General features: G+C 30.7%; 1 protein-coding gene across 1 annotated transcript; it reads right to left on the bottom strand.

The window, feature by feature from the left end:
- Positions 1-9396: 9396 nt before the first annotated feature.
- LOC108487783 (uncharacterized) lies at positions 9397-13193 on the bottom strand. Its single transcript, XM_017792142.2, has 2 exons — positions 12059-13193; positions 9397-9743 (listed from the first exon to the last, which is right to left on the bottom strand). Exon 1 carries the CDS (start codon positions 12957-12959, stop codon positions 12060-12062), a length of 900 nt encoding a protein of 299 aa, XP_017647631.1. The 5' UTR covers positions 12960-13193; the 3' UTR covers positions 9397-9743; position 12059.
- Positions 13194-13521: the final 328 nt, after the last annotated feature.

Here is a 13521-nt window from a genome sequence, read left to right as displayed (position 1 = left end):
TAATACTAATAGCATTGGTGTATCATTATTCGCATACTTAATCATTTGATTTGTGGTCATATTTGAGATTTTTGAATATATTAAATTTTTATTTTTTAATTTTATTGGAGTAAGTTGTTAATTAAACGTAATTCTACCAACTCACTAGAAGCAACTCCACTAGCTAGTATAGTCTCCACTATAAGGACGTTGCCACACTCAAATTCTACTTGTCTGAATCCTTTTTCTCATGCTATACATGGTCCTTCAAGTATGGCACGTGCTTCAATACGAAAAATTATTTCCTTGTTTACCACCATAAAAAACCCACATAATCATCTCGCTTTCCATTTCTTTTTTGTATGAATATAATGTGATTTTATAAGATTAATACTATTAAGAAGGATTACGTTATACATATATATATTATCAAGAAAAATATTAATAATATTTAGATTGAGTTGAAACAACGTTGATTTACCAAACGTGTTTTATATTCCATCTATTTGTGGTTTTTTATTATGATTTTTATATTTATTTTTAAGTTGAATATATAATATACTGATTGTAGCACCCCAAACCCAGCCCAGAAGTTATGATCGGATCTGGCATGCCACATCAAAAACGTAAAAAAAAAAAATTCATTCTAAGTCCAGAAAATCGTACTTGATGTTCAAAAGATTAATTCATTAAGGGTTAAAGTGAATGGAAGTCGTGCACCGGTAGGAAACCGGAAAAGAGGTGGTGAGTCCATCGGATCGCTTAAGTACCAAGCTCCTTCGGATCCAATCCTAGACATGCATACCGCCATTGCCACACCTTAACGTCATGGATATTTCTAGGAAACCGATTCGATTAAGTCATTTTAGGAAAAGTGATTAATTTTGGAAAATACTTTCATTGCGAAGCTTTGCTTGTTGTCGTGTTATTTTGAAATCAACTGTTGTTTTTGAAAACGCCTAAAGCTATCCAATTTCAACAGTTAAAATAAGTATTACCTATCTTAGTAATACATATTAAAACCATCAAAATTAAATAAGCGGCCTTATTACATTTAAAAGCCCAAAACCTCAAACGTAATTAAAAGGATGTCCAATTCACCGAAGAAAATCAAACTTTCGAGCGGGTGGCCACTCCGAATTCCCTCACGACTCCAAGCCCACTATGGTTGGGGATTTCTGCGTGGATGAAAATAAAAGGGTGAGTTTGGGGAAACTCGTGTGTAAGGAAAACCCATTCAAAGCCCAAGTCAGCTCAAGCCTATTGGGCCTAAGCCCATTCAGTAACAATGGTCTTGGACCGAGCCCTTTTCAGATTACAATAAACTGGGCCTTAGCCCCTTATTCAGATAACAGTATGGCCCATAGGCCCATTTCAAAATCATGCAACATCAGTAAACATATGCAAGCCCATTTGGGGAGACTACTCAACCTACCAACCACTACACTCCACCCGTACCAGCCATACACTCCATGTGGAGAATAGCTCAACCCACCCAAATTTAACACTCCACGATTGCGACCTTTGCTGCTCAGTTATCGATAAATTGAGGCAAAGCCTCCAGTACGTGGACAAGCCACTTTCAGTACTTCCTCCGTCAATATCCCAGTCCCATGCATCAGATAATAACATGGCATGCAGTAAATAACAACAGTCAAACATGCATTTAGGTCAATTTAACCCTAGGGGTATTTCGGTAATTTTGCCCTAGGGGTATAACAGTAATTTTCCATACATAGGGGTATTATAGTAATTTATCTATTCTTAAGGTTTTTCATGCATATTCCTACTTTTCACGTACTAACAGAATCACATACCGAGGGTTTTTACCGAATTGGGTCCGTTGGTTATCATTCCAATTTTGGCCCATTAAGCCCAAAAATATCGAGGGCACAGAAATCATGCACTTTGCAGTCCAAATTTTGCAGCTTACCAAAAACATTAATCGATTTACCTCACGAGCATTCGCACACTCGCAAATCTACAAAATACCGGTTTTTGGCATTTCGGCTTTTCGACTTTTGCCGATCTAGACTAAAAAGAGGGTGTTAGTTACACACATTTGCGACGATATCTTGTCGAGATCCATACACGAACCGCCTACAATTGGATTACTAACACGTTAATCTAACTATTCAAATACAAACTACGTATTAACCCCTTACGATATTCGGCCAACCACACCTACAGATCATAGTAAGCTTATAAGAAATCAATAAGCAACTCATTAACAAATTTTTGTCAATGTTTACCACATAATCATAATTTCACTGCAAGCTGTCTTCCTGAGCAACAGTCACTAAATCATTTATAACTGGAGCTACAAAATTCCAAATCAAGTGCCGTTAATTTTCCCTGAAAATAGACTCATATATCTTCTATCCATAAAATTTTCAGAATTTTTGGTTTAGCCAATCAATACCAGATTTTTCTCAAAGTTTCCCATGTTTCACTGTTTGACTAATCTGACCACTCTTCATTACGAATCAAATTTCTCATTGTACAGAATTCAAAATATGTTCTCATTTATTTCATTAGAAACTAGACTCAATAAGCTTTAATTAGATAATTTATTCAGCTTCTAATTCATCTCCCACAATTTATGGTGATTTTCCAAAGTCACGTTACTGCTGCTGTCCCAAGCAGATTTATTACCAAATCACTCTTTCATACACCTATCTTGCATGCATGTTATTTAAACATGTATATCACCAATCAATCATCACATATCTATGATTTTTACTTAAGCATAATCTCCATTTCATCATTTTAAAGCACAACATGTTAGCCGATTTTTCCCTTTAGCATCTAAGGCACATGCATGCTCATTTGTTTGGCTCAACTTCACATATCTTCCATTTTCATCAAAAGAACATGAAACAACAACCATTTCCTTCATTTTAATTCATGACCAAATGCTCACAACACAATCAAAAATCAAAATATACTTCAAGAGTTAAGGTAGAATCAAGAAGAACTCATGAACCTCAAAATAGAAACGAGGTACCAAGAACTTACCTTCAATTTTCCTCCTCCTAATGACCGAATACTCAAGAGTTTTCTCCTCTCCTTTCTCTTCTCTAACTTTCAGCTATGATGAACAAAGATGGACAAAACTTTGTTCTTTTCACCCCTTTTCTTTTAATAAAACTTCATATTTCATCCATTTAATTCTTTAATACAAAAGACATGAAATTCTTATCATGAAACATTTACCTAACCCATTATCATGGAACATTTACCTAACCTATTATCAATTTGTATAAATTTGTACCATAAATTATGGATATCAAGTGCACATTTTGTTTACAACAACATGATGGCCGGCCACTTCATGCAAAATGGGAGGTTTGTCATGCAAATCCTCCTATTTTGCTCTCCTATTTATTTGGCCACTTCAATTTAGCCTATAGCATTTTCAAACATTTTCACATAGGTCCTATTTCATAATTTCACTCACAAATGACAAAATTAAAGCATGAAATTTTGCCAACATTCACAGAATTCTCGAAAATTGGGGCGCTACATTGATCTAATCAACCAACATAAAATAAAAAATTTAATATTTCATACATTTATGTGTATAATTTTATATATTTAAGTCTCGTTTAATTATTATGGGAGAAAATAGTTAGACATAAAATAAAAATTTATTAGTCGTATGAATAATAACTCTTATAAAAATAAGATTACTTTAAAATAAGTGAAAATTTTTCCTTATCTTTGATAAAATAAATCATAAGAGTGGCTAAATATTACCCATTGAATTAATTTATTGCTAACCCATATATTAAAACATGCATAAAATTATTACTCCTACCAATGTTTATCCCACGTCATTAAAAATAAAGTTAAATAAGTTTAATTTAATTTTAAAATTTGCTAATGATATGTCATTATTCGATCCATTGGTAGATAAAATTATAATTATTAGTTTACTATTGCATTATAAAATATATTTTTTTGCTAATTGAGTCGTATATCGATTGGCATTGGCATTATTGTCAATGCAAGAGAACGTAGATTCGATTGCGCTGAAGCGCATTATCCTCCTATTTAAAGGTTGGGGAGGGGCTATAAGTAATTCTAAACATTGTAGCAAAAAGAGTATATATGATAAGAACACATAATTTGATTAATGTTCAAATAATAATAATTTTTTTTAAAATAATATATTTTAATTATAAATTTTTAATAAAGGTTTTGGGTTGTTGGCACCACAAACATACGTTTGACTTTCAGTTTTTAACAATCTGTTCTTTTTGACATAATATTTAGAAACTACCCATAAGCCCTCCCCAACTCATAAATAGGAGGTCAAACTCACGTTATCCTGCATTGACAATAATATCCATACCAATCGAACTAAGACTTAATCAACATAAAAGAGGTATTTAAAAGTATTTATATGAGGTGCTTTTGAATTTTAACTTATGAGTTTTGAAGTAAAATTATTAAAGTATTTTTAAAAATATAGTTATCAACTTAATACAAGTGACCAAGTTTAGGAGGTAAAATATACATTAATTCTTTATATTAATTGCTTAAAAGATATTTGAAATTTATATTAATTTATATTTCTAATGCCATATATTAAATTATTTGAATATTTCATGTGTTATTAGTTTTACAAATAATTTATATTAATTACTTATGTAAACAGGCCAATTTGCGGATCCACAAAAATATAAAATAAATAAAAATCAAACCAAACCAATAGTCCACAGGCTATTGGTACAAAACAACCCAATAACCAATCAAAGTCCAATAGCTAAACCTAGACCCAATAACTAAACCTAGACCCAAAGTTACGAGGCCCAAATGGCCCAAAAGACTTCAGAAACCCTAGCCTTTGCTAGGTACTGCAGCCTCCAGGCACCGTACAACCCCCAGCCTCGCGCCGTACGACCGCTAGCTACCTTTGTACGCCTCAACAGCGCCACGCCCACGCACCCGTACCTGCGAGTAAATACAAACAAGTAACAACATCAAATACAAACAAATCAAGATGTTGTATTTCTTTTTTATTTTATTGATTTTTCTTTCTTTCTTTTTCGGCTATAAAGCCGAGATTTCAATCCTTGTAAACGGTTACGAAAACACGCAATACACACAAGCAATACAAAGCAACCAAAGAGAGAGAAAAAAAAAGGTGATTTTCATGTCTGTTTATCCGTTTGTCTTCCTTCTCATTGCCTTATGATTTTAGCATAAAGAAAGAAATGTTTGGAACGACACCAATGAAGTCCCGAATATCTCAGAAATATTGAGATACGGATGAGGGTCGGATGATATTAAGTTTTTTTTTACATTCGGTTTCATCCTTTTTTTTAGAATGGTATTAGATCTAGGTTTTTTAAGAAAAGAGAAAGAAAAAAATAAGATAGCATACCTAGTCCCTCGCATGGTGCCGTCGTCAGGGGAATCTGGTCGCTGCTCGTGCATCGCTGGCCACCGAATGAAATGGTGGATCGGCGGTTGCTGGAATGAGCCCTAACAAGTCGTCTTTGGGGCTGCAAATCAGGGTAAAATGTGGGCTGCATTTGGAAGAAAGGAAAATGAAAAAAGGGTTTCAAATAACCTATTAATGAAAACGACGCCGTTTAGGACATTGAGGGTCCGCGCGTCAACCCTGATAACAGCCCGGATCCGCGCCTTTTCATGCGAAATGGGAAATTTGCATGCTAAGTGTTCCATGTTCGCGCGAGCCTTCGATTGCGCCTTATGCGCCTTGCCTTTTTTAATTGGGACTTGTAATTTGCACATGGTTGCAAACAGATCCGTGCCCAAACACTGCGTTTTGGGAGTTGGATTAATTCCAGTTTCAGTCCTGGCGCATTTGCGCACATCGCGCTTTAGTCCTCTTGTTGATTATTTTATTTATAAATTAGCCCACTCATTTTAATTGCATTTTAATTAGATTTCTTTGACTTGTATAGCTCATTTCCCTTTTAATTCATTTAATTTTTTTATATACATGTAAATGCACACTTTTGAGTTTTCATGATGTTTTTTCTTCTTTTACATAAAATCTTTATTTTTAAATTTTTTATCGTATTATTTTAAAATATTTTTGTACAAATACTTTTTGAATATTCTTATATACTATTATACCTATGGAATTCATGATTAACTTAGTTTTCTTATTCTATATATATTATTTATTCCATGTTACTTTATATACATGTTCTCTTTTGAATCTACTTGTACATTCTTAAACCTTATATATAACACATTTTATTATACATTGTTGTTATTTGTTTTAAAAAAGAAAACTTCATGGCGTATATGTCATTGAAATTATTTCCTTTTATATGTATGTGGTCATTTTAAATAGATACTTCATCAAAAATACTTTGTACACATAAGTGTGTTTTTTAGTCCATTATATATATAATTTATAATAAAATTAATTTAATTCTACGTACATATTAAGTCCCATGCTAATTTATTTTATAAATCTGTTGAATGTATCTATATATATTTTTATGTATATGAGCCATTTTTTTGAACGTATTGTCCTATATATATTGTTTTGATTTAGAATCTCAAATTTTAATACTATTTTTATATGTTTATACATTATTAAATTATCCTTTATTGCATATTTCTTTAAATGTTTTTTTTACATCTTGTGTATTATTCGACTTAAAATATTCGTTCTATAACACTTATTTAAAAGATTACATGTATCTCTAGTTTTTTTAATCCATCCATTCGTGTATTGTACATTACGTGTTTATTATTATTTCAAACTAATCTTATACCACGTTTTCTTTATTTTCATTTTATTTCGCATATCTTGTATTGATTATATCATAATAGGTTTTGTATATTATTGTGGCACACTATCGTGTGTATTGTTTTATTTTGTTTTGTGCGATGTATTGTTATGTTATAATTTTTGTTTTGGTATAGTTGTATCAATTATTATTCATGCATGATTGATTGGATCATATTTTTAGGTTAATTTTAATTTAATTATTTATTTTGTTAGTTGATTAAATAAGATACATTATCCTCATTCGTCAAGTATTGTATCTTATGTGTGTATATTATCCCATATCATGGTTTTCCACTTGGTTTACGAAATTTGGTTTTATAAGATCCAAATCTTTAAAATTGATTTCGTTTTAGTTCAAGTCGCACTAACGCGTTTTAAACTATTTTTGTAATTATTCATTTAAAAATTCTTTAAAACGAAGGAGGTGTTCGATATTTGGCAATTCGCGGGATCGTGCCCTAACGTGCTGGGTTGCAATTTCTCGTTTACTCAAAATAATCGAATGTCCCTTTAGAATTTCATTCATGTTTTCTAAAAATTCTTTAAAACGAAAGTAATACATGATGTTTGGCAATTCGGGAATCGTGCCCTATCGTGCTGGGTTGTGATTTCTCGTTTGTTCAAAACAATCGAATATTCCTTTGGAATTTCACCCTCGTCTTAAAAAAAATTCTCTAAATAAGGCAATATCCGATGTTTAAAAACTCGAGGAATCGTGCCCTACTGTGCTGGGTTTCCATTTTTTTTGTTGAACTAAATAATTGGGCATCTTTTTACAGTTTTCAACATATAAACTTTTGGAAGTCAAAATTTATCATGTTTTCGAGGGCATAAAGGATCATGTCCTATCGTGCTGGATGTGGTGCTATATTCCCCTTAAGCAAAAGAATTCTGATGACCAACCCGGGTTATTCAAACGTTATTAAAAGGGAACCCCATTTCAAAAACATTTTTAAATCTTAGACATAGGGACAATATTTAATCGATTTGGTACCAATTTTGGGCGTAGTGAGGGTGCTAATCCTTCTTCATGCGTAACCGACTCCCGAACCCGTTTTCTCAAAAGTTCGTAGACTAAAATCGTTGTTTTAGTAAACCAAAAATGTTTTATTAAAATAACCAAATTCCTAGGTGATCTGATCACACCAAAACAAAAAGATCGGTGGCGACTCCATGTATTATTTTCAAAAAGTCGATTCCCCATTTTTTCATTAAATTTAAAAGTTTGAAAGTTGGTTTCTACAACTTAAAAATATTTAAAATTTATATTTTATGATAATTTAAATTAAATTATTTTTAATTTGCAACATTATATCTAAAATAAATATTTTAGCTTTATGACAGTAATGCTAAACATTTGAAATTACAAACCACATTTTTCCACGTTGCTTTTCAAAAGTAATTTTTCCAAATCAATCTTTTCAAATAGTTTTCATGCAATAGTAACAAGTCGTAAATTGAACCGGTCTGAATTAGAAATCAAAATAATCAATCAAAGCAAACCTATTACTGTGAACCATTTCTCACGACAACTTCGTTTGTTTGTCAAAATTTTGGATACTATAGGAATGGTTGTTATATATTATAACAACAATTGATATTTATATTTGAATTTTTTAAAACTTCCTAATTTAAAAACAATAATATATTATTAAATAGTTAGATTTAAATTATATCTTTAACAAAATTTACAAATGTAGTATCATTTATGAGAGATTATTTTCATTTAATAAAATATTATTAATAAATTTTTATGAAAAAAATAAACATTTTATTGAAATAATAGAATTAATTTTATTAAAATTTAAGACAATAGAAAAGAACTGGTACTTTGTATTTTATAATTGTTGTTGTTATAAAAGTAAAAATAAAACATAAGAAATTTGCTATGAAAAATAGCCAAGCGTAACATGCACAATTAATTGAATTTAATTTTTTAAGAAAATGTAAAAATATAATATTTATAAAAATTAAAAATTTATAATTATTTCCGATATTTTAAAAAATCTTCAAACATTATAAAATTGAAAAAACGTTTTTCAAATATTTTTAAAATTTTGAAACAAATTAATAATTTTAAGAATATTATATAATATTTTTTTTGAATTTTTAAAACTTAACGCATGGACGCATGTAGATTTTTTCACAATTGTATTTATTGTTTGTCCTTTCTACAATGCTAGCCTTTACAAACGCAAAAAGGTTACAAGTAATATTCAATTGTTTTTCTTTACTCATTTTTGAATAATTTATGTACTAAATTGTTCCTAGTTTGATAGTTTTTAGCAAAAGTAGTTAATGCTCTCATCACTCATCCTTTTCAACACACTTATTCATTTATTTATTTTAAGGAGGACTAAATAGCCATTAACCCTATAGTATAAGAAGCTGTTAGAATATTTGATTTATGAGTGTAAAACTACCTATAACCTATATTCTCAACCCTTAAATGAGAAGATAATACACTTTAATTAGCACGCTTAAACTCATGTCTTTGACAATAATACCAACCCAAATATATATATATATATATATATACGTACGTCATAATTGGAAGAAACCTATCCCAAACGCAACACATGACATGTTGAACAAAGATTTAGACCGGAGTCCCTACATGTGAAACACACAAATGCAGCAAAAAAGGTTTTATTTTTATTTTTATTTTTGGTGTAATTGTAATAGGCTCAAAAGAAACATACCAGTCTTGATTTATGGATATTGGTAGACAAATTAGGGGTTTAATTATCTTCAGAATTTCACCCTTTTTACAATGCCTGACCCATTAATCCATCTTCATTTCTTGACCAAAAGAAAAACTAAGACTTCAAGACCTACCTTTCATCGAATCTATAATACATTAATTCATTCTCTAAGTTCAAACACTTACCATCTCATATTCATATATACACTTCCAGCAGAAACGTGTACATGTTCCCTTCTTTCTCGCCCATCCATCAGCCCTCCATTACAAGTTTACCTTGTCGCATTAATGAAAACTCGTTAGAATTAGATAGTCATTGATTTTTCTAAATATATAATATTTATATAATCCTCCTTTTCTACAAGTGATGAAAAACATTAAAAAATTCACTCAAAAAAATGGGTTAGAAAAAGGGATTATTATTATCTAAACCCAAACCCTAATCAAATAGCATTATCCATTGGATAACCAAATAAGCTAAATTACCCAAATGTAGTAACTTGGTTTTTCAAATCTACATAACATAATGAATTCGAATAATGAATATTTATATATACTTTAGATAATTATAATATTTAAATTTACAAAAAAAAATTTAATTGTTCACAAATATTCAAAATTATACTATTCATTGCCACTCTATACTGATGTGTAGGGTAAAATATTGGCATGAAATACAAACCATTTTCCGGCAAAGCATCTTATAAGTCTTCATAGTGTATTTTGATCAAGGTCCTTGTATCTTAGAAAAAAAAATGAGCAAAATGATTAGTTAAAAAATGTTTATTTCTAAGGATGGGCTTAATTAAATAGTGTTGTGTTAATCTAAATTATGATTTGATATTTTTAAGTAATATGACCAGGGGCGTAACTGGGGTGATAGGGGATTCACCCCTAAATGAAAAATTTTCTATTTAAGTCTTTTAAAATTTAAATTAATAATATAAAATTATACTTTAACTTCTCCTAAAATAATAAAAATTTGACTTAAAATTTTAAAAATGATAAAGATCTAGACTATTAATATGATGAAATTATATTTTTATTATCATAAAAATTATAATTTAATTTCGGACTCCTAAATTTTTATTTTTATTTTTGTCTTCCCACTGAATATGACCTCATCCATTGTTTATTTAAATTCACATAAAAACACCAAAACTAAAATACCCTCTACGCTATGATATAGAGATACATATATAATATTTTTATCGGTAAAATTACCATGGAAGCCTCAGATTAAGAATTAAATTATATTTTTCTTTCTCTATTTTAAAATAGACAAATTAGTCATTATACATATTAGATCAAAGAGCAAATTAATCCTTTGTGTTAAAAATTTTATCCATTTTTACTGTTTAAAACTGACGTGAATATTTCTTTAAAAAAAACTAGCATGGATGACAGAATATCAAATAGTGACATGTAACATGTTATGTGTATCTCATACTTATATACGAAAAATAGTTTTTAACGGTAGAAATTAATAAAATCTTAACAAAAAAACCGATTTACTCTTTGATCTAATATACAATGACAAAATCATCTATTTTTTGAATAGGAGTAAAATTTAATTTGAATATTAAGAAACTGGCTTCTATGATACTTTTACCTATTTTCCTAAAAAAAAAAATCAATTTAGAAAACATAACCTAGGGGTGAGTAAATGGTTAGTCAGATCAGATTGATCAATTTTTTATACATCCTCCTGACTTTTATCATCTTGATGAATTTAACATGGATCAATTTAATCAGTTAACTACTCATAAATATATTTAAAATAATTAAAAATAATAAACATAAATTGATTAATTCAATTATACTTATTAATCGGTTTAACTTGAAAACCCGAATTAATTGGATTAAATTGATTTTAACCTACTTAAAGCAGTAGTATTCAAAAGAATTACTGGACCAACTGTAGTATTTCCCATCCCATCTATCTGTCAAAACAAACAATATGAAAACAAACAGCTCATCAATTTTCAGACAGCCAATAAAACACAATACTAAATATATTATTCTTGAATTTTACCTGAGCTACCTAGTTTTGTCGGAAATAGCTATGTTGTGTCAAAAAAAGATGGACTTGTACTTTGTCATTGGGCAGTTTTCATTCCACCTGTCTCCTAATTATCCTAATAAAAATAAATAATAAATAAACTTGTACTTTGTCCCCAGCTGCCACCAAATCCTGCCTTGCTAACCTAATTCTTCTATAAAGTTCCTAAATTTAATATATATATATATATATATATATATATATAAAACACCAAAATCCTAGGGTTTTGATTCCAATTCTTCTGAAAGAAATCAACGGTGAATATTTAACACAAAATGTTAAAGAATCATGAATTAAGAGACTGCTTTAAAGTTTATATAGTTAACAAACTATTTTCAGTTAGGTAAAAACAATGCCAACTGCATTTGATACCGTACAATTTTTTTCCATCTTAGCTTTGCGTTTTATGTATTCATTTATATAAATTCATTACCTAGTGAAAAAAATAGTCCAACATTGACTTATAATTCAACTAATTTATTTTGTTTTTTTAATATTTTTTTTATATTCCTTTGAATATCTCGTTTACCTTAACGGCCGAGACTGAGAGCAGCCTCGACATCGAGCCGCCATGCAAAACCACCGCCGCCGTCCATTTTCCAGACATCACACGGCAACATTATTGTGGAACACTTGTTGCCCCACATGAACTGCAACCTTACCTTGCATGAAAATGCAGTGCAAAACGTAGGCAACTCTTGTTTAATCACAAGCCAAACCGTTATCTTCGGCGGCAACCACTCCTCACGCCCTTCCCCCGCCATCAACATCCTCTTATATGCCCCGTTAACCCACTGAACCCTATTTAAACCGTCGGATATAAACCCTGGACACGTGTCGGCCTCAAGATTCTTCATCTTTTCGACGTCAGTACTTCCTAGCTCTCTCCCATCCATGCAAGTCTCCGTCACGCACTCCACCGTAACCCAGGACTCAACCACCGTTGCCCTTTCCGTTTGACTCATCACCGCCTTCCGATCAGGCTCCTCCAAAGGAGCGATACGATTAATCCAACCGCTGTTGTTCAAGTTAAACAACGAAGGTAGATCTTGATTATTTTCCTCCAAAACTACACCGTTTTCATCGTTAATTGATCCAATTGCTTCAGTTTTCTCTGGTAATAACTGCAAAGTAACAGCCTTTTCAGTTTTGTTTGAAGCTTCTTCATGATCTGATGGTGATGATGATGATGATGATCTTTTCTTTCTCTTGGTATTATTCTTTCGAACCCTAACGTACTTTCTTTTAGCTCTTGGCTTACAAAGCAACAAGTTTTTGTTACCAAACTGAGCCCCACCGGAACCAGACTCTCCGGTCACCGGTTTTGGAGCGATTGGACGGAATCTTAGCATTATCGGATTGATGTTCACCGTTTTCTCTTGCGAACCCCATGTGTAGGTAACATACCTCCATTTCTCATCACTGTTCATCTCTTCCACGCCAGAAAACAAACCGCAGGTTTTCTCAGTTTTCCCTTCTTTTTCTCTTCAAAATCTCAATCCTTTATTTTTTTTTATTTTTATTTTTTTTCCTCTCTTGAGTTTCTGTTTTATTTTCAAGGGTTTTTTTTTATGAGAAGCATAATCATAGCTGCAAATTAACACAGTGGCAACACGTGTCTAGGGCAACATAGGAAGAGTGGAGACGTTTGATTGGACAAAAGTTAAGATAGGTGTAGTCATTTTTTTAATACAATTAATATGGTGGAAGCATTTCATTACTTAAAATAAATTATGATTTCAAGTAATGTTTTCGTTGGATTAAAACATTCATAATTGCCATTAATTATTCTGTCTACTATCAATAAAGTTAAATATATGAGATGTGTTTGTTTTATTTTTAAATTTTACTTAACACCACATGATATTATTTTTGAGAATATTTTTCATAATTTGTTAGACAATGTAAATATTTTATTCTATCCATTATAGTAGACTTACCATGCAAGAACTCTCTTACATGTACATAAAAGAAAAATTTAAATTCACATTT

Source organism: Gossypium arboreum, chromosome 10 (assembly GCF_025698485.1).
Source record: "Gossypium arboreum isolate Shixiya-1 chromosome 10, ASM2569848v2, whole genome shotgun sequence".
Taxonomy (NCBI): domain Eukaryota; kingdom Viridiplantae; phylum Streptophyta; class Magnoliopsida; order Malvales; family Malvaceae; genus Gossypium; species Gossypium arboreum.
This window is presented reverse-complemented; position numbering and strand designations above follow the sequence as displayed.

What these genes read in the sequence shown, in the direction of transcription:
- LOC108487783 (XM_017792142.2), bottom strand. Translation starts at nt 12,959, where the DNA reads ATGAACAGTGATGAGAAATGGAGGTATGTTACCTACACATGGGGTTCG.